The 22182-nt window shown below is 37.2% G+C and overlaps 2 protein-coding genes, 1 long non-coding RNA gene and 1 pseudogene across 4 annotated transcripts; 2 read left to right on the forward strand and 2 right to left on the reverse strand.

The window, feature by feature from the left end:
• The first annotated feature begins 2870 nt into the window (after window positions 1-2870).
• Window positions 2871-6712, forward strand: LOC111315285 (receptor protein kinase CLAVATA1-like). The gene is made up of 2 exons (XM_022916895.2): window positions 2871-5542; window positions 6054-6712. The coding sequence occupies exons 1-2, from the start codon at window positions 2950-2952 to the stop codon at window positions 6410-6412; spliced, it is 2952 nt and encodes a 983-aa protein (XP_022772630.1). The 5' UTR covers window positions 2871-2949; the 3' UTR covers window positions 6413-6712.
• A 2611-nt stretch (window positions 6713-9323) lies between these two features.
• On the forward strand, window positions 9324-14733 carry LOC111315284 (uncharacterized). The gene is made up of 2 exons (XM_022916893.2): window positions 9324-9642; window positions 11358-14733. The coding sequence occupies exon 2, from the start codon at window positions 11467-11469 to the stop codon at window positions 14521-14523; it is 3057 nt and encodes a 1018-aa protein (XP_022772628.2). The 5' UTR covers window positions 9324-9642; window positions 11358-11466; the 3' UTR covers window positions 14524-14733.
• Window positions 14734-14973: 240 nt separating this feature from the next.
• Window positions 14974-15695, reverse strand: LOC149513004 (uncharacterized). The gene is made up of 2 exons (XR_016330598.1): window positions 15341-15695; window positions 14974-15226 (listed from the first exon to the last, which is right to left on the reverse strand). It is a non-coding gene; the product is annotated as an uncharacterized LOC149513004 (long non-coding RNA).
• Window positions 15696-15699: 4 nt separating this feature from the next.
• Window positions 15700-21396, reverse strand: LOC111315294 (DEAD-box ATP-dependent RNA helicase 28-like; annotated as a pseudogene). Its single transcript, XR_016330567.1, has 18 exons — window positions 21017-21396; window positions 20747-20926; window positions 20593-20662; window positions 20390-20493; window positions 20042-20120; window positions 19504-19676; window positions 18915-19064; window positions 18727-18822; window positions 18269-18371; window positions 18008-18070; window positions 17760-17821; window positions 17518-17618; window positions 17080-17202; window positions 16961-17019; window positions 16636-16737; window positions 16392-16490; window positions 16228-16315; window positions 15700-15970 (listed from the first exon to the last, which is right to left on the reverse strand). The product of XR_016330567.1 is annotated as a DEAD-box ATP-dependent RNA helicase 28-like (transcript).
• Between the last annotated feature and the right edge of the window lie 786 nt (window positions 21397-22182).

The raw sequence follows: 22182 nt of genomic DNA on the forward strand, positions 1-22182 counted from the left end.
CAGTTTGAAACCCTGCAGATGTGACCTTTGCTCAATTCTGCACTCTATCTTGATTGATTAAACGCTGCTGAGAAATGTTCTTGACATCATTGCCTGGTCAGGTCTCGTTGAACAATTGTGGAATTGTACTCTGTTGAAATGACTGCCGTGCTATATCGTCTAGTCTATCATCTATCAATTGCTGCTCAATTTCTAAACTTGTGAAGAAAAAACCCATTAGCTTTGCTAAAACAAGTAGGAATAATAATTTTACATTTCTTTATAGCTTTTACAGTAGCTTTCCCTCTCACCTCACTAGCCTGAAATCTGAATTCGTCTGGCAAATGTTCTTCATTATTAAACCCGTGGATTGGGCACATAAGTTACTGGCTGGCTATGCCTATGACATTCTGAAAAAAGCGTCCTTTACGAGGCCAATGCCAACGAAGTCTGGGAGAACCTGAACTCTTTTCCTACTTTTTTTAAGGTCAAATAGGAGATTATGCCAACATATTTTTCAATTGCATCTGGAAGACGAAGCTTGAGAGTTACAATGATTGAGAAATAGAACATTAAAAATCAAAATTAAACAAGAAAACGATGTTTAAGCCATCAGCAGTGCAACTTTTAAAATGAATATATTATTAAAAAAAAGTGTGGACTTGTGGAGGTTCATTGTCTCCATTGAAGCACTATAAGTGGTAATTATCTATTTTTGTATCTTCTAATCTTCCATACATTTAAGGGCACTTGTGGATAGGGATGGTATCGGGTCGGGTTCGGGGCGGATTTTGCTCGCCCCGAATCCGACCCGATTTTATACTTATCAAACTCGATCTTGATTCGATTTGAATTATTTTAATACTCGATCCCGATTCGATTCGAAAATATGTAAATCGTATCCGATCTGATCCGATTCGAAATTAATAAAATATTATTTTTTAAAATATAAAATATTATTTTTTAAATATAAATATTTAAAAATATTATTATATAAATATATATAAATAATTAATTAATTAAAAATAATTTTTTAATAATGTCAGGTCGGGTAGGGTGGGTTTTAGGCATACACGAACCCGACCCGACCCCGATTATTATCTAAATTTACCCGACCTGACTCCGATCCGAAACTTTAAATTAAAAAAAAAAAAAAATCCGACCCTATAAGATCGGGTCGAGCCGAAACCCGTCGGAGACGGACTTGATTGCCGTCCCTACTTGCGGATGGATTCTTCATTTCTCTCCTCCTTTCCAAGTGCACGAATGAGAGCTACTTAAAAGTTCCAAATCTAAACCCTTAATATCCAAATAGGTTTGGATATCTTTATTCGCCAAAACACTCACTTAATATTCTTGCAACATAGAATTCTCCACTAACGACCTTCTTTTTTAGCAACAGAATATGAATTTATGCTTCAATTATAGTGGATTGATATATTGGAAAAGAGAATAAATGCTTGTCTTCTTCGCCACGATTCGTGCGGATCTCATACATAGTAGTAATCTACTAGGGAAAAAGTTTTTTGATATCTTCATTTAACTGCTTTTATTCCCAACATGAAGATAGCCCAAAAAAAAGTCACCTTGGCAAGTGTTTCAATAGATGCTGTCAATTGTCAAAGTCCACGCTCTAACTCGTTGAGTTATAGCCTAAAATCGAATACTAAATACATTTGAAGTCTCCCATTGCAAAATTATTATCATTATCATCAGTGTATTTTTTATATGTAAAAAGATATGTATGCTCTTAAGCAGTCATACACGGGACAAAGAGATTTAGATTATCTACTATAGACTATAGATAGCGCTGATACCAAATCGTGTATGTGTAGGAGGAAGACAAATATTTCACTGAGATGATCGAGAGTTTCCACCATTGGTGATCTATCACGTGGATAGTTAAAAGGAGAAGGTGCAGTTACTTCAGTTGTACCATGCACCATTGGATAAGGGAGAGGAGGGGAACCAGGCAAGCTAAGCAAGAAGGTTGTGTTAGGCATTTTGACTATGGTCCCCAACTCTGGACGGTCCAGATGGGAGAAAAGAACAAAAAGAGTGGACTTTTAGCTTACAGCCAAACGGAAGTCAGAGGGGAAAAAGGTCTTTCTCCGGGAAAGGACATACATAGCCTTTAATTTGGGCCCACCGATAACCCCAAAGCCATCCTCGGTCTCCATGAGTTCTCCCAAAAGCATAGGATCCACATTGATATTTGATGATCCCAAAAGCTGAAAATGTGCACTGATTTTTTACCAAAGTAAATCCTTATAAAACGAATCTGTTTTCATGACTTTGGCCAGGGAAACGACACAGATCAAGGCTTGAGTCTCAACCTTGTGAATTTTGATTGTTTTAAACTGGCGGGGCTCAGCCCCTGACACTAATGCAGAAGACAGCTGCATTACAATGGGGCCTGTCTTTCAAACCGCCAGATCACGCCGTCAAAACACACTTATCAGAATTCACAGTTTCTATTAGCCCCACGGAAATAGTACTATCTATCGTTTTAACTCCGTCAAAATTAACGTTTCAGTCTTCCCATGGGGACCTCATTTTTGACTCACAGAAGAGCTGACATTGACAAGCTTTAAAAACTAGTAAAACATTAAAACTCTGAAAGCAAAATGAACGTTAACTAGCCGTGTTCTAACATCGTCAAATCTTGTGATGTACGGTGGGAACAAGGGGCCATACTATATTGTAGGGTGTTACGGATTTCATGCAATCCATACTCTCTCCCTTTCTCTCTCTATCTCTATGACTTTTCAGATCCTGAATTTGTTTATTATTTCATATCCGAATTTGATACCTTGGGCCTTGGGGACTACGATTCTCTTTACAAGGCACTGCACAACTCTACTTAACGTAGCTTCTGAAGGTTGAGTTGCACCGCATAGAATTAACGCTACATTCATTTCTTCTCTTCTGTTCTGAGCAAAGAAAGGAACAGTAGAACAAAACGGAGAAATGAGAAGCTTTCACACTTACCTTCTATATATTTCCCTGATTCTTCTACTACTCTCTGCCAGCAGCAATGGTTACAGTGATCTTGAAGTACTGTTGAAGCTCAAATCTTCCATGATTGGACCCAAAGGTTCAGGACTCGAGGACTGGGAATTCTCCCCTTCTCCATCTGCACATTGCCGTTTCTCTGGTGTTAAATGCGATGAGGATTTCCGTGTTGTTGCTCTGAACGTGTCGTTTACTCCTCTCTTTGGCACCATTCCTCCGGAAATAGGGCTTCTGAACAAGCTCGTGAACCTTACTATTTCCACTGTTAATCTTACAGGGAAGATTCCGGTGGAGATTGGGAAATTGACTTCTCTCAAGATATTCAACATCTCCAACAATGTTTTCAAAGGCAGTTTCCCTGGAGAAATCCTTACAGGTATGACTCAGCTTGAGATTCTTGATGCTTATAACAATAACTTCACGGATCTTCTTCCCATTGAGGTCGTGAACCTGAAAAATCTAAAGCATCTATCTTTCGGTGGCAACTATTTCACGGGAGAGATACCGGAGAAGTACTCAGACATCCAGAGCTTGGAATACTTGGGTCTAAACGGCATCGGTTTAACGGGGAAAAGCCCTGCATTTCTGGCTCGTTTAAAAAACCTGAAACACTTGTTAATTGGATACTTCAACGCCTATGATGGAGGAATTCCACCTGAGTTTGGGTCATTAAGTCAACTCGAACTTCTCGACATGGCAAGCTGTAATCTAACCGGTGAGATTCCTGGGAGTTTGAGCAATTTGAAACACTTGCACTCGTTGTTTCTTCAAGTGAACCGTCTAACGGGCCGTATTCCTTCCCAACTCTCTGGTTTGGTCAGCTTGAAGTCGCTTGATATTTCCATAAATGAACTAACTGGGGAGATACCGGAGAGTTTCCATGCATTGCAAAACATTACACTTATCAATTTGTTCAAAAATAATCTCTACGGTCCAATCCCATCATTCTTAGGTGATTTTCCTCATCTCGAAGTGCTTCAAGTGTGGGAAAACAACTTCACGCATGAATTACCGGAGAATCTTGGCCGCAACGGGAAGCTTTTTAAGCTCGATGTTGCTTCGAATCATCTCACTGGATTGATTCCACGTGATTTATGCAAGGGGGGAAGGTTGGAGACGTTGATTCTGATGGAAAATTTCTTCTTTGGTCCACTTCCTGAAGAACTCGGCAACTGCAAGTCTCTAACCAAGATTCGTATCATGAAAAACCTTCTCAACGGAACAATTCCACCTGGAATTTTCAACTTGCCATTACTGAGTATTATCGAGTTAGACGAGAATTTCTTCTCCGGTGAACTTCCATCCCAGATGTCAGGTGCTTCGCTTGGCATGTTAAAAGTTTCAAAAAATGGGATCACGGGTAAAATTCCTCCAGCAATCGGCAATTTGCGTGCTTTACAAGTTTTGTCTCTTGAAATGAACAATTTTTCAGGTGAAATTCCTGAGGAGATCTTTAATATCAAGTCACTTTCAAAGATAAACATCAGCGACAACAATATTACTGGTGAAACTCCTCCTTCGATCTCTCGCTGTACTTCTCTTACTTCAATTGATTTCAGTCAGAACAGTCTCACTGGTGAAATTCCAAAAGGCATTGACAAGCTGAAAGATTTAAGCATTCTCAATTTTTCAAGAAACCAGCTAACTGGTGAAATCCCTGCTGAAATCCGGTTCATGATAAGTCTCACAACTCTTGATCTCTCGTATAATAATTTTGTTGGCAGAATCCCCAGTGGTGGTCAATTTTTAGTCTTCAACGACAGCTCGTTTACTGGAAACCCCAACCTCTGTCCACCGCGCCACGTTACTTGTCCAGCTTTGATAAACAAAGCTAAAGGTTCAGGTCATGGCCACGCAACGTCTTTCACTGCTTCAAAGCTCATAATCACAATCATCACGTTAATCACAGCTTTGTTATTGATAATTGTAACGGTTTACAGAATGAGAAAGAAGAGGCTTCAAAAATCACGAGCCTGGAAGCTTACTGCTTTCCAAAGGTTAGATTTCAAAGCTGAGGACGTGCTAGAGTGCTTGAATGAAGAGAATATTATAGGGAAAGGTGGAGCTGGGATTGTCTACCGCGGTTCCATGCCGCATGGCCTTGATGTGGCAATTAAAAGATTGGTGGGTCGTGGAACTGGAAGAAGCGATCATGGGTTCTCGGCGGAGATTCAAACTCTTGGTCGAATTAGGCACCGGAACATTGTGAGACTGTTGGGTTACGTGTCGAATAAGGACACGAATCTGTTGTTATATGAGTATATGCCTAATGGGAGCTTAGGAGAAATGTTGCATGGGTCAAAGGGTGCACATTTGCAATGGGAGAGGAGGTATAGGATTGCCATGGAAGCTGCCAAGGGACTGTGCTATCTTCACCATGATTGCTCGCCTCTAATTATTCATAGGGATGTGAAGTCGAATAATATATTGCTTGATGAAGATTATGAAGCTCATGTAGCTGATTTTGGGCTGGCTAAGTTTTTGCAGGATGCTGGTGCATCCGAGTGCATGTCCTCCATTGCTGGTTCCTACGGCTACATCGCTCCAGGTTTGTGACCCAGACTTTATTTACTTTTCTTGTTGGGTGCCATGATGATAAATTTCGTATTCTTCATTATTACAATTTCAGTAACAGCGTGACTCTGAAGTTTGAATTGAGCTATCTTTATTTGTGTTGAAATGTGCATTATGTTGTCCGATTTCTTGTTTCAAATATGGGACTTTTGGGCCTACTTAAGGGGCAGCACTAGGGACTTGGGGCTGGTTTGATGAATTATGGGGTAACTATCATCGACATAGATTAGAAGCCAGTATGGGTTTGCCTGCCAGCAATCATGGGCTTTGATAATATATTTCTAATAACTTTGTCCAGGCCCTTCTGGAGGCCCGATCAGGCATGCATAGTGACGAAAAGATTTTTATCTCTATAATGTCCGGAAAAAGCTGCTTAATCAACATTAATCTCAATTCAATTGAAGAATTTGAAATTCAAAAGTTTTTGGCCATTAAAATATGTCTTTCTTAAATTAATTCTCTCTGGTTGTTGTGATGTACAACAGAATACGCCTACACACTGAAGGTTGATGAAAAAAGCGATGTGTACAGTTTTGGTGTTGTGATGCTGGAGCTGATAGCAGGAAGAAAACCTGTAGGGGAATTTGGAGATGGGGTGGACATTGTGAGGTGGGTCAGGAAAACCACGTCAGAACTCCCTCAGCCGTCCGATCCTGCTTCAGTGTTGGCAATTGTGGATCCCAGGCTAACTGAGTATCCGTTGACTGGTGTCATCCATCTGTTCAAGGTTGCTTTGATGTGCGTTGAGGATGAGAGCTCTGCTAGGCCCACCATGAGAGAAGTTGTTCACATGCTCACCAATCCTCCACAGTCTGCCCCACGGCCAAGCCTCCTCACCTTTTGATGCTCAATTCCTAGTCAGCCATCAGCTCAGGGCCTTTGCTGTTAAATAAACACATAGAAAACTGTAATAATTTTCTAACCAAGGTTTTGGGTATTAGAAAATATCAGGTTAACTTCCCATGGCGGGAGAATCTTGAGTGTTGTGTTAGTCCAAAATTGCTGCTTTTCCTCGTTTTGTTTGATAAACTGGTGTATTTAAAGCTACGGTGTGGAAGTAATTGACAAAGTTGTATATTTGATACTACTTTATTTTGCTTTTCCTTTGCATTTTTCTTGATTATTTATTAGTAGCATTTGTTAATCCAGTTGTAAATCTCCAAATACCATTGTTGCAGAGTTTTGAACCATGAGTGCATGGAATATAGGATGTAAAGCAAGCTGAGTTTGGTGTGGCGCTTTGTATGAGGTTTGACCTGACTGTTCTAAATTGGATTTGTGTTTGATTTCAAATTCAACTTCAATTCCAATGTTCTTGAACATCATCTGATTGTATTATATGTATAGTTTATATTTTAGTTTTAAAATATTGGTGGTTATGATTGGCTCACCTGATTAAAATCAAGAAAGAAAGTTATCTAGTTCCTTAACATTCCTTTGTGGAGATGTAAATTGTTAGATTATTTTTGTTTTCATCGTTTTAAAATTCAAATTTTGATCATTTTAATTACCGATAAAAATCGTTTGGTGCTTTTTAAGAGGACTCTCAAAAGTCCGAAGGAAAGCCAGAGGAGCTTGCTGTGGCTTTTGATAAGGGTGGGAAAAAAAAATAAAATAAAAAATTAATTTAAAATTATTGTGTTTGATTTGCTTCAAATCAATTTTTTTATTTGATTTGTATTAATATTAAATATTAAATATATATTAAATTCAGATTAAATTTTAAAAAGAAATGTAAAAAGTTATTAAAAAAAGAAATTGAATCTAATTATATATTTTTATTAGTGTTTATAGTTTTTAAAAAAAATTTATAAAATAAAAATAATTATTTTATATATAAATCTATTTATATAGATTACAAATTTTATTAAAATAATATATAAAAAATAAAAAATTTAAAAATCGATAAATCGTTCCTAACTGATGGAATTTAGTTTGAACCAATTTTAAAAAAAAATTAATTTGAATTTAGATTTGATTTAAAAAATTTATAATATTATATATTATTTTAAAAAATAAATTAATTCGAACAGTTATCGTTTTTAATTTTTGAGTCTCTAACTTTGACGGACTTTTGAACCATTTACAATGATCTCGATTCAGGATTCAGATTAGAACTCTGTCGCTCTACATTACTGGGACGAAAAGTTCAGGCCTGTTGACCCAAATAACAAAACCCACTTTTTAAAGTTTGGGACCATTGCTGTGTTTATTGGGTCCGCGACTTGGTCTGAGTTTTAAACCATTGACGATGGTCTCTATTCACAAATCGAACTAGAAGCACCTATCATCTCTCGCCTTACATTACTGCGACCCAAAAGTTGGAGTCCTTTCTTTTTTCAAAGTTCTTACCTCAGAACCCAACAGGAACTCCGAGATTGAAAATCTCAAAGCTGATGATTAACAAGTTCCTGAAAATTACGCCTTCCATGTTGGTCCATAAGCCGCAAGGCTGCTGATGTTCCCTTTGATTATATAGTTAAATTAATGCTACTTTGTCAAGCTGTCATCATTCTGCGTTCCTTTCAGAAGTTTTGATTAGAAAATTTAATAACTTTTTGTTTCTTACTTAAAACTTGTGACTGAGTGGGATGCATGACCGCACCCATTTTTTCAATCCATACTTCTTCACTGATTACCTCAACAAATCCTTTTTGCTTTATCCTTTTGCCTACTTTTAGTCGATCCTGTCAAACCATAATATTATTGTCTTTTTTCTTTACCACTTTCCGACATTTAAGATAGTTTTAGGAAGACTTTCATGCTTCATTATTGCTATAAAAATCTATTTGTTTAGTGCATTACTTACTGATTCTTATAGTACAATTTTTAGATAAAAATTGAAAAAGAAAAAGGAAAAGGAAAAAACCAACGATGAAAAGAGATTGGCTCCTGAAAGATGGACTTTTGTAATCAGTGGGCTTCATCAAAACATGGGGCTTGGGTGCAATCAATTTGTATTTTCTAGTGGAGCTTGAAAAAAAACATGAAAAGATTAAAAATTAATTTGGAATTATAATGTTTAGTGGGATTTGATTCAGATTATTATTATTTATTTAGTTTGAATAAATTTGGATATTTAAATATATATTAAATTTGAATTGAATTTTTAATAAAAATGTAAAAAATTAAAAAATGGATTAAATTGAATTATATATTTTATTTATTTTCTATATATTTTAAATTTTTTATAAAATAAAATTTTTTTTATATAAATATATTAAAATTTGTATTAAAGTAATATATACAAAAGTTAAAATATAAAAATCAATAAATTAAATTGAATTTATAAAATTTACAATATTATATATTATAAAAAATTGAATTAAATTCGATTGGATCATAACTATTAGCACTTTAGGTTTTAGTGTACATGGTATTTATCTTGGACATGAAATCATGGAATTACGTAATACAATCACACGTGTAAGCGACACATGACTGTAAAACTTAGTGGGGGACCTCAGTTTTGAGCGTGACAGCAACAAACGATAAGCTCCTCTCCTTTTCAAAAGGGGGGGGGGGGGGCTTAGAGCCGTAGACCATGTCCCACCATCGTCCTTTCTTTCACCGTAAACTCATCAACCGAATTGACTGTTTTTCGGATGCAACTGTTGTCTTTTTTTTATTAAAAAAAAATCCGGTTTGACCAACCGACCCGATATGGACAGCGTTTCTCACCCTCTCGCACGCGCTGCACGTGCCATCCCCTTAACTGCGAAACTAAAATTAAAACCGACAAGAAAATTGTCGATGTAAAATCAAACTAAGCAAAAACCAGAAAAGAAATTAAAAAAAAAAAAGGTTACCAGGGAGAAACATTGCTCTCTCTCTCTCTCTCTCTCTTCTCGTTCTCAAGCTGGTTCGGAAAAGGCTTCACAGAGGACAAAGCGAGGGTTTAAAAAAATTAAATAAAGCCTCAAAAAGGAAAAACACTATCTCCACAGAGAGGGAAAGCTCAAAGCCAAAGGGTAGAGAACAGAAGAGAGAAACACGTGTAGCGTCGTCTCTCTATTGGAGCTGAGCTTAGGAGCTAGGGTTTCGTTATTCCCTTTTTTGAAGCCTTTTATGATGGTAAACTACGTGTCACGCTTGTAATTATTTCGATTTCTTGAAAAATTTTTTTATCAATTTTATTTGCATATTGAGGATTAGTGTCATTCAAAATCAGCTGTATCTCTGCATTAATTGATATAATCATAATTCAATTCGATATCTTTTCAATTCACAGCACTTCGCAAGATATAGAGCAATAAAGCTAGGGTTTTGCCGAGCTATTTCTTCTGGTTTTTGATTTTTAGGGTTGGATCTTCTCTTTGTATGGTAATTGCTGTCTTTGCCCTGTTAACCTCTTTAAGGAAATTGGAGGAACTACATCGTTACTTTTTTCGGGTTTTTGGTTTGTTGGTCCACAAGTTATGCATAGGTTTTTGTATGTTATTTTATTTTTGGCTTAATTATATTTTAGGACGGAAATTCAATTTATTTGGAAATCAAAGAAATTTCTGGTAATTGTGATACTTTTAAAAGCTTGAGGTTCTAGTAAGTTCTTTTGTTTCAGGTTTTGAGGAGTGACATCATTTTTGTTTGTTGAATCTGTTTTTATTGACAATTTATTATTTGTTTGCATGATCAGCTTGATTGGAAAGTATAGTATGGTTGTTTTAGCTTATTTTCTTTCCTTTTTATTTTCATGTTGATAATTGATGACCAATTTTTTGAAGTCAAGGAATTTATGGTTCTCTATGTGAGAGCATTGTTCTAGGGATGCTGAGAATTTATTGAACTCTCAAATTGCTGTTATATCCTCTCTGGATCGATCAATCACCCTCTTTCCTTTAGGGGAGGGGAGTTGATACTCGATACAGAAATAAGGATGAAATTTTGTACATTAGGAGTTTACTCATTGATAATTCTTTTTTGCACATTCGGAGTTCCATTTAACTTTCAGTTACAGGATAGAAGGTAGCCATTGCCGTCCCATAAACTCCACATTACACTTAGTTGAAAGTCTCAAGTTCTAACAGTTGCCCTGGCTAATGGGGCTTTAGTGGCACTAGCCTTCACTAGAGTTTTTCTCTAGTTGTCTAACAAAATGCCTTCTCTTTGGCCTACCAGTCCACAGCCTCCTCACACACTCCCATTATGGCATGGCAAGTGGTGTCTAATTGTCTATATCATGCCTATTGGTACCGATGTGGCATGCATTAAAATTCACATTACAAAAGCTTGTCCTCATTGCAGTAGAATTGGAACCAAAACAAAAGAGTGTATTGCCTACTGTTTTATTATTTTTATTACCTCTTACATATTCGCTCATAAAAGCTTTTGGCTGTCAATATTTGGATAAATGCATGTTTTCTATATGATAATTCAATCAATAAGTTTTTCCATCTACACTATAGACTCATATTCACAATACAGAATCAAATAACTGTGGCTGCTGATTGGTGGATATCTACAGAGGAAAGCAGTTTTTTTTATGAGCTTCACTTCATACTTCCATATTGAATTAATTTTTATTGCTTGCATGGAAGAATGATTGCTGTATTCTGTAACTAAAATATTCTTTTCAAGAAATGTAGTGTTGTCAATATATTTCTTCTTGAATCCTGTCTTAAGCTAAGCTACACAGTCTGATGTGGGACCCTGTAGTGACTTTCAATACCACTAGTTTGTTGACAAGATGTAACATTTGAGCACTTATTTGGTATCATAATTGATAAAGAACCTAATATCTGAAATTTGGAGCTGCAGAATTTAACCATTTATGTCATGCCATTTTACAGGTTTCTTTTTAGATGTTGTCTTGAGGCTTCACTCGTGTTCTAGATGGAACAAAATTTGTCCGTATGTTACAAAGTCTTCTGTGTTTGGTGGTTTTGCATCTGAAGCACCATGACGCTGGAGGATTTTTTTACCCTGACTGAGATGAAAGATGGGCTGACAGCCCCTTCACGAGTTGAGGAGCTACTAACTGTAATGAAGAAGGAGAAAGATTCTATTGTTAAGAATATCAGTGATGCAACCCGGCAGTGGGCTGCTGTTGCAAGCACAATTGCAACCACTGAGAATAAAGACTGTCTCAATCTTTTTATTCAACTAGATGGACTCTGGTTTCTTGACAGATGGCTCAAGGATGCTCAAGAATTTGGTAATGACTTAAGTGACAGTTTTGTGGAAGAATCAATTACTGCACTCTTACGAGCACTTGAAAAGTTGCATAGAAATAATGAGATGTCTATTTCTTCAGAGATCTGGATTACGGTCAAGAATCTACTTGGCCACAATAGCTCTAGAGTTCAGGACAGAGCTAGGTTGCTTTTAGATAACTGGAAAGAAGGTAGAGTTATTGATGATGTTCATGGTGGTGCTGGTAGTGGTGGACATGACTATAGGATTTTGGATAGTGCACCTGTTATTGAAGAAAATAGTGGGCCAGAATGTTCTGGCAAAGATGGTCCTGTTTCAACAGAAAGCGCCCATGAAGAAAATGGAGCAGATGCTGCTAAAATTGAAAGCCTTCCTTCAAGTCTAGATGGTGTTCAACCAGAGAGTGCTAAAGATTTACACATTGAAATTACTAATGATGAGCTCGAGTCCCACATAAATTCAGACCATTCTGACATGGAAAATAGATCACCAAATCATATGGCCTCCTCTTTCGTGTCAAATCCTGTTCAAGAAAATTTGTCCATGAAGGAAGATCTTCCAGCAAAAACTGTGGAAGAAACTGCTTCCCCTGAGGCCTGCAGTTTACCAGATTTAAAGCAAGAAAATATTGAAGTTTCAGATGCTCAGAAGTTGAATGGGTTATCAAGTGATGAAAAGCAGTTGGGTATGACAGTTTCAAACTCGAGTACTGTGGAACATGTACTGGTTTCTTCCAATGCCGGTCATAATAGTTCGAAGGAGGCTACAACAGAACCCAATTCCAACAATGATTCTGAAGCTAATAAGAGTGATGTTCTAAAACCTGTTGCTCTTGCAGATGAGAGGATGCCTTTATCTGAGCCAAAAAAGGCAATGGGTGATATGGCAGCTGTGAATCATTCGGGCACTGGTTCACAGCTATTCAAGACTGCAGGTAAAAATGGTGAGTCTCATTCGAGCATGTTGCGGAGCTCCTCCGACAATGAGATTATATATAGAAAGCCTGAGGATCTGGGGACTACCTTGTCCAGGATGGAAGACAATGGAACAGCAGATGAAGATAAGGAGAATTGTGGAGTTGAGGATTTGAGGGGTGATTCCAGGTTTACCTGTAGTCCTGATGTGATTGATACAAGAATGTCTGATATTGACCTTGAGTATGGCATAGTTGATGCTCTAGAAGTTGCTCGAAAAGTTGCTCAAGAGGTGGAGCAAGAAGTCATAGATGATAGAGACCCTTCCTGCAGCTCTTCAGAGAAAATTTTGGAAGGTGGAATTAGGCAATCCAGTACCTCAGGATCCATAAATGGAAAAGAAGACATTCCCATTGAGATCATACCAAAGGAGGTGTCAACTGGACCCAATCCGTCGGCTGGAGCATATACAGAGTTGGAGGGGCGCATAATTAATTCAGATAATGCTGACTATGAACCAGAAAATCACTTGCATGATATGGAGTCCTCTCAGATTACTGTGGCTCAAGAACCTGAACTTAACACGGAGAAAAGCCTATGTGATTTTGATCTGAACCAAGAAGTCTGTTCTGATGATATGGAATGTGCTGTGAATTCCATCTCCACCCCCATTTCAGTGGTTTCTGCTTCAAGGGCGGCAGCAGCTCCCTGCTTACCTGCAGCTCCTCTACAGTTTGAGGGGTCTCTTGGATGGAAAGGATCTGCAGCCACAAGTGCTTTTCGGCCAGCCTCGCCTCGCCGAAACTCTGATGGTGATAAGAGTCTATCCATTGGAGGAACAAGCAGTAGCTCAAAACAAAGGCTGGACTGCCTTGATTTCGATCTTAATGTTTGTGAGGCTGGTGATGAAAAGGGTGCTGAACTAATGTCAAGGAAACAGATTACAGCCTCATCAGGCCTCCGTTCTGCAGAATCTTCACTGGAAATGAGTCCTAGAAGGTGTGAGAGACTTAAGTTGGATTTAAATCGTAGCAGTGATGATGGTGATGCTCTAGCATTAGATTCAAGAGTAGAGGGACGTTGCTTTTACAACAGGAATGGGCATCGTAGCCCATCACCTGCCTCTTCATCCTCATCAATGCGGCCTTCTCTAAGGAACATCGATTTGAATGACAGACCATATAGTCACAATGATGCTTCAGAACAAGGGCCTTGCCATGGTAGATCTTCACAAAATGTGGATGCATATGGAGGGCCTAAACCAAATGATCCTGTTATTTCTATAATGGGTACCAAAGTGGAAGTCAATAGGAAGGATTTTGTTTCTCAGATTTTTTCCTTACCAAATGGCAAGGCTCATGAGCCTGCGACTGGTGGAAGCATCACAAGAACTGCAGGGTTGATGGGGTTGGGTCCCAGTGTGTCATATACACAATCTCCTGCTTTTAGTTATAATGGACTGGCTATGGCGCCAACGATGTCCTTCTCTTCTGCCATTTATGCAGCTAGTGGCTCAATCCCCTATATGGTCGATTCAAGATCACCTGTTGTGCCTCAAATTATGGGCTCTACATCAGTTGTTCCCCCTTACTCTCAACCGCAGTTAATAATGAGCTTAAGCAATGCACATGTTGGTTTAAATGGTTCTGGCCCCTCACGGCCTAATTTTGATCTGAATTCTGGATTAGCAATTGAGGGAGGAAATAGAGATTCCATGGGTTTAAGGATGCCTTTCAATATGCCTGGTCAAGGCAGGTCAATGGAAGAGCATTTGAGGGCAAACTCACAACCCTCTAGTTCTGGAGTAGGTGCAAAAAGGAAAGAACCAGACGGTGGATGGGAGCTATACCCATTTAACTACAGACAGCAGCCATTTCCATGGAAATAGTAAGTTCATATTTATCTTGCTCCTTCCTCTCTTGGGATCAGTTCATTAGTCCAAGCTAATTGATGCTTGCATTGCAAAAGATACCTGGAAAATCAAGAGCCCATTGGCTTCCAAGGGAGGGGAGTTGAACTGAATAAAATAGGAAAATTACGAATGTAATGTGATTCATGAGATTGATTAAGAGGAAGAAATTAGGTTTTAATTGTTTTAGTTTTGGCTTATTTTCTTGTTTTCCTTTTCTGTGTTCCATAGAAGGCTTGGTACATAATTGTTAACTTGCTTTCCATATATCTCAAAGAAAGTTAAAAAAACTGAGATCTTCTACCTCTTTTTTTTTTTTGGCGGGCAAGAATAATTTTGATTATTAACACTTTTAATTTCAGACTGACAAATGTTGGGCTATTGCAAATCACAAAACATGCTTCTCCAGGGGATTACTTCAATAACGAATTGAACAAAATTGTCCTTCATTGAAGATGTTTTTGAAAGCATTAACAATGAATAGCTACCAATATTTGAAAACAAAACCTAAAATGGAATTATACAAAGCACAAGACATCCTTATGCTTCCTACTCTCCATTACAAAGAGCCGTCACCTTTTAAGAGGAAGTGTCTACTGACAGGACCATATGTCCCATCCGCTGCTCCCACTAACATAAATAGCTGCAAAATTGAGGTACTTTGTGCTATCTGAGCTTGTAACTGCAAAAGAAATAAAATATTAATAAGAAATAAAATTCTAGCATTTTTTTAATGTAGAATTAACACCAGCAGTTAACAAGAACAAAAAAATAAAATACAAAGGCAAAGATTTACAATAAAATTGAGAAAGGAACGATGATTATACCGAGCATACATTTTCCCTACAAGTGTTCAGAAATAGTAGGTTTAGAATCTACTTAGAAAACTTGCTAGAGCAAAGAGGGAAAGAAACTACGATGCTAATGCTGTACGTAAAATGAAACTCACCCTAATACAGTGTATTAGAAGTTGTGCTAAAGGGTTTTATAAAATGCATTTATACAAATGATGCTAAATCCCGATTCTATGACCAACCTAATGGTTTAATATGCCAATTAATGTTCTCTCACTTGATTTGAATCCAGAATACAGTTATTATGGATCTTTGAAAAAAACCAAGTCAGAAAAATGATTAGAGAAATATATCAGATTTTATACCGTGATTTGCTCTTAAATGAACTCTTGGACTTTTTCCTTCCTGCACCGCTATTACTTTTCTACCTTCTCTCATGTCATTTTGGAATAGCTCACGCATCTCTTCTGTCCTTGATGGAGTTCTTTGGTTAGCATGCTTTGACTTTTTTTTGGATTTCTTCACATTTTTGCTAGAATCCAGTGCCTTCTTAACAGCTTTTGCTGCTTTTGCTCGCCCGTAAGCCAAGTCAACCAAAGATATCCCCTACCTTTTCTTTCTTAATTTTCCCACTAACCTGCATTTCTCACGTATGAATATCACATGCTACCATAAAGTAAAGAAAGAAAACTTGCTGGCCCATAACCAAAAGAAAAAAATCAACAGTTAAAAATCCTTCAATGTTGAGCAAGAAACATTGTGACAGCATTCAAATTTGGCGGCCAAGAAGGGAAAGAGTCTTAATAAAATGTTTGTCAAAAAGAAACCCAGACGAAGTAACTTTATACAGCCTAAAAAGAATTAGATTTCCAAAAAAAGCAAGAGATGCGTACTTTTGATTCATTAATTTCACTTTGATCCTCAAACATTTCTCTAGCTGCTTCCAGTTTTTGACGTTTCTTCCGTGGTAAATTTTTCTGTTCAACAGATGTTAGCAATGTGCACAGTGCAAAAGTTATAAAAGCAAATTTTGAAATGAGAAAGATGTATGACCTCGCGCTCTCACTTCCTCTTTACCTTCATCTTAAGGTCCTCGGCTTGTTGGGCACTAATGACAGCATTTGCAGAACCTTTTTCATTTTCTATAGATGCCTGTAAAATGAGATAATGCCAAGTCATTAATAAAATTCTGTCACATAAAAGTGGCTAAATACAAAATGCTGTTAAACAAATGGCAACTTATGGACTGGTGACAGCAATACATGCAAATCAAAACTCGGGTGCAAGGATTATTTACCTTTGCTGCATTTGCTACAAGCTTTTTCTCCTTTTCTGTCATAAACCAGGTACTTTTAGGTCGCGCATAAATTTCATCCTTATGTGCCACCATATTTTCAGCCTTGCATCATTGAAGCTAATGAGTTGACATATACTAAACCATCATGTCTCAAAATGAGAAAAAAAAATCACTAGGCTTTGAAAATGATAACTATAAACCAGCCATTGAAAATATAAATAAACTGACAAATAATAACACAGAAATATGGAATCAGTAGAAATGCACAGCAATATTTTCTCAGAAATCTAAATATAAATAGCATGAATGAGAGCAGATCAAGTACCTTTGTTGCTTCCATTTCAGCTTATCTTAGGGCTCACTCCGCCGTGCAGAAATTATAATCTATAATAGTAGCAGAGAAGACAACAGAAATATAACTTTGAATATGAAACAAAACCAAACTAAACCTCTCCTCTTCAATAACTTCAGCCACTTTGTCTTCCATCTCCTCAATTTTCTGAGACCACTTAGCAATAGACTGCTCTGCAACAATCCAACTCTTCAATTTTCAACCTCCCTCTTTGCCTATCAGATTTAAACCCCACAGTAGTGTTATAAGCAAGAGAAATTTCAAATTTCTGATGGGAAATGTTCAGCTACTTAAACTGTTTTAGATTGTTGATGCAATTGGACTTTAACAAAGTATTGGAGTGAGAAGTAAATATTTTGACCTTAAAGCATATCTCAATTTGAAGTTTCATAAGTGATTTTATTCAGGTCATCATGATTCTTTACCTCCATAAGGACCAGTAGTCACATGCACAATCACTTCTCATGCCAAAAATTTCATGAAGCAGAACCTAATACAGAATGCCTAGGATGCCAAATGAAGACCATTACTCACAATTGCTTTTAATAGAGACTGGTCATTGTCAGTCACAAATGTAACTGCATATCCTTCTCTACCAGCTCTTGCTGTCTGACCCACTCAGTGAACATAGCTGCATAAAGAACAAACAATGGGGTCATCTCGTTGCAAATTGAGCATCGTGCATATCAAAGACAGGAAGTCCCAAAGAATTTGTTGATAACAGAAAGATGATGCACAATGGTCATACATGCTTCTAAGAGTGTGGATCTACCTTGCAATATCTCAAGGACAAGCATAATTAATAACTGTCTGAACACCAATTATATCAAGTCCCTACAAATTATAGCCCTTCGGAAGGAAGTGTCAGAAAACAATACAGCTAACAGTGCTGAAAATATTGGATATATTGCGAGGTATGCATGTAAATGCAGGGGACTGATACAACAATCATCAACAAAGGCACATGGAAGTTTACAAACTTTTGAGGACAGAAGGTTGACTTTTAGAGTAGCTACTTACACGAGCAGCCACATCAGTGGCAATTAAGAAATCAGCTTCCTCCTTCCTAAAACATTCCAAAGCCTACACAAACAACCATCGATGAGAAGTAGGGAATTAAAATGTGGAGAGAAAAACGGCAGAAGCAACAAAAAGCCTTTTCCAATGACTTCAAAATGCCAATACCTAATAGAGGAAAAAATTTAAAGAGGAAATGTAGTCAAGAAGCCCCCCAATCCCGAAGGGAGCAGGGACTAAAGAACACCTATAGAACCTACTCACATCAAGGCACTGTTCTTGAGTAAGATCTCCATGAAGCTCAGCTGCTTGAAGCCCGGCTAACTGAAATAAAATGTTCAACATATGTGCAGCCTGTTTTGTTCCACTGCCAAATGAGATGGAATATCATTTCTAAAGTCATGTAATTGACAAAGTTCAAAAACAAGTTTGGAAGCTTTCAGGATGGGATCATCAGCAGGAGAAAAAAAGGAGGTTTGCCCAGTGACGCAGGGGTTAAATAAAACTGGTTGGTAAAAAACCTCGTTATAAATTAAACTGAAACAACAAAGAAAGAAATTATATTTTCTATATAGATCCTAAATTTTTCCTCAGGACCAGTGTGCTCGTTCATAAGAGAGACAAAGCAAATTAATGAAATATGACACTATCCAAACATCTGAGTATCCTACTTGATATATACATCAAATCATCATGACCATCTACAAATGTGTAATAAGAACCTGAAGATAATCACTTTGGATGTGAAGGTCCTAGAACACAACGACAGAAGAACTGCTCCTTGATTTACTTCACGCATTCGACGTATCCTTACAACCCTGCATGAGAAATATTAATGATAACATGGTCAGAATATGCAACAGTGGAAATTGGCAAGCAGAGTAGACTGAGAAATTATAAAGGAGTTTACTCTTCAGTCAATGTTGATGGCCGTTTAGCTGATGGGTCAGCTGAGAGACGTAAGGGCCTGGTCAAAGAAAGCTTGACAAGCTCATCAACTTCTTCTGTCATTGTAGCTGAAAACAGCATAGTTTGTCTCCTTTTAGGACAAAGACGAATCTGTAGATAAGTTGTAGTAGATCACATACAAGTGCTAAGAACAATTTCAATTCAAAGCAGATAAACACATAAATGTAGATTAGTAAGTGAAATTATTGCCATTAAATGGAAAATGAACTAGTTTATGTTTGTCTAATGGTTAAGATCTGTCTTAGATCTAACAGTGGCAAACATTTCATCTATGGATGAAGACATATTTTCATTTAGCTATTCCTAGTGGAATAAACTGTAACTGCTTCAAAGATGGATACCAGCTTTACCTGCATCCTACTACATAATAAGAATTAGACAAAGCCCATAATATGTCATAAGAATTAGACAATGCCCATCAATTTAGGAAGTCAGGGGTAAACTACTCATCCTCATCTTCTAACTAATTCAGAGAGTCACTTATGAATACAACTCATATATAGAAATAGATATGATCAGAAGGAGTTAACAACTCCTGAATTTCAACACTGAATCCCAGTTCCAGAAGACGATCTGCCTCCTCAAGGATCAAAACTGGAAGATCATCCAAATCCACAGACATGGAATTGCATAAATGCTCAATCATGCGTCCAGGAGTAGCCACAACAATGTCCGGCATTAATCTCAAAGCTGACTCTTGCGCCTAGCATAAAGATGACATCAAAGAATATAGCACAAGATAAGCATAGAAATACATATAATTAGACAAATAGGTTATATCAACTTCATGTAAACAAGATGTTTAAAAAATTTCATCACAAAAAGAATCCTGCTATTTTCATTCCAAAAGTTTCAATGATACTAGTTTCAGAAACCATGCAAAGGTTCAAGAAAACAAAAGGGGTGATTAAGGTTTATTGCAATGAAATAAGGGGATGCAGTTTCAAATGAATTAAAGACAAAGAAGCACTTAAAAGGGAGTGCTGAAAGGATAAGAGATATATCTTTGCCTGTATCAAAAGTAATTGCAAATTAAGCCAAGTAAGGATAGAGACCAATAGGTCAAACCTTTAATGAAAGCCCACCAACAACCAGACAACATCTAATATCAGTAAACTGAGCAAGTTTCTCTATCATACTGTGAACCCTGTCGCAAATGAACATAAAATAAGATTTAAACCCTAATGAATCCCCACAAACACAAATTAAAGATATTTATAGTTTTCAATGGAAGTTGAACCATAAAAAGATATAACAGTAAAGCCTAACAATATTTCCAATAAATTATCCAACCAGAAAATGTACATAATTGGATTATCAAAAATTCTGTATTCGACTTAACAAAGCAAAACCAAAATCCTGAATAAATTTGTGATGGTAGAACCCAAAAATGTTCAAAGCATTATGAGCACTTACTGAACCGCCAACTCTCGCAGTAGTAAGGATAAGTACCCGTATCACTGAAACCCTTTTTGGACGGTATAACAGCCTTTCTAGTGCGGGTAAGGCAAACCAGCCGTCTGCATAAAGTACAAAAAATTAAAGCATTTGAACAAAAATCAAATATTCAATCACAAAATTAACGGCATAGAGAACAATGAAGATCAAAGGAAATATACCTTTCCAGAACCAGTAACTGCGCTCCCAAAATATATCGCGCCCAGTCAAGGCTAAGGGTATAAATGCAGCCTATAAGAACAATACCCCCAAAAAATTCACTCAAGAAAACTTAATTAGTGAATCGAAAACTATAAATTGAAGTGAAACGGAGACCTGAATAGGCGTAGGCTTAGTGTAACCCAATGATTCACAAGCTCGAAGCAAAGGACGCGAAAGATTGAGCTCCATGAAAGAATTCACATGAAACGACGCTCCTTCGACTGGCGCAAAGAATGATTTATTCTCAACTGCATGACTCTTTTCTTCATCTTCATCTTCTGATCTATAATCCACCTGATAAATAGCAAAAGAAAAAGATTAATAATTCAAAACAAAACGAATTTAAAAAAAAAAAAAAAAAACAGAGCAACGAGATAGAATTACTTGTTTGTCGGGTTCGGAATCCGAGGTTTCCTCCTGCTGAGCTGGAGTGGAATTTTGTTGCAGCATTTTGGAGATTTTAAAATCGACGGATGTGGTGCCACGGCGAGCGTGTTCGTCTGTGACGGATTCGGAGTAAGAAGCAAAGTCCAATGGAGATTGAGATTTGCGTTACGGTTTAGAAGGTTAGTCTTCTGCTGCTTCTTCATTGTATTCGTCCTTGGATTCTGAGACTTCAGGTTCTTCATCGCTGGGTGCTTCGAGCATAAAACTTGGAGCCATGGGGTTACGATTCGGAAGAAGCCAGTTCGTGTTTTCCCGGTTCGGAAGCGATAGATGGATCGAATGGAAAGCCGAAAAACCGCGAGAACCCATAAACCCATAAACCCTAACTTTCTGCATGACACTCCGTTCTAATAGTTTGGGTTAGGTGAGCATGAGCGGCTAGCCCAATTACGTCCAGCCTGTGGCCCATATTGAACCAGATTCTACTTGTTTTTCTCTTTCCTTTTTTTTTTTTTTTCTCATCATTAATCATTTATTTTTTATCGACAAAATTTTATTTTATTTTTTCTTCATTATCTTTAAATTTCATTCACTTTCCCTCTCTTTTATAGTTTATCAATGGCAAAACAAAACTCCGGGCCGGTCAAGCAACAAAGAATTACTATTTGTTTTCTACAAACTTTATCTCTCTCCATTAAAAAATACAAACACCCCGTTACTTTTATTGGCGGATGGCAGCTGGGAATGTGGGTATTTTAATTTTAAATCAATTGTAGCACCAATTTTTTCAATAAAACACTTGGAAATATATGAAAAACTGCCCCGCTCAATACGAGCCATTAGATGACAAGAAAAGCAACCATATAAAGACTTCCAAGACTTTGACATGCACCTGAATTACGTACAATTTTAAAATTTCTACTTATTTGTGACGAATAACAATTTGATGTTATTTTTAAATTTAAAATGATAATTTAATTATCAAAATAATCTTATTATTACAACGATTGAATCATTATATAAAAATTATTAAGATTTTTTAAATAATTACGTCATTTCAAATATCATCGTAGAATTAAAATCATGTGGTCGATGACTTCGCATCATGAACCATGACCAGATCAGGCAAGTTTACATACCATTAGACATTCTCAGAATAATAT

This window comes from Durio zibethinus, chromosome 20 (assembly GCF_047325235.1).
Source record: "Durio zibethinus cultivar Kanyao isolate XHJ-2024 chromosome 20, ASM4732523v1, whole genome shotgun sequence".
NCBI lineage: Eukaryota > Viridiplantae > Streptophyta > Magnoliopsida > Malvales > Malvaceae > Durio > Durio zibethinus.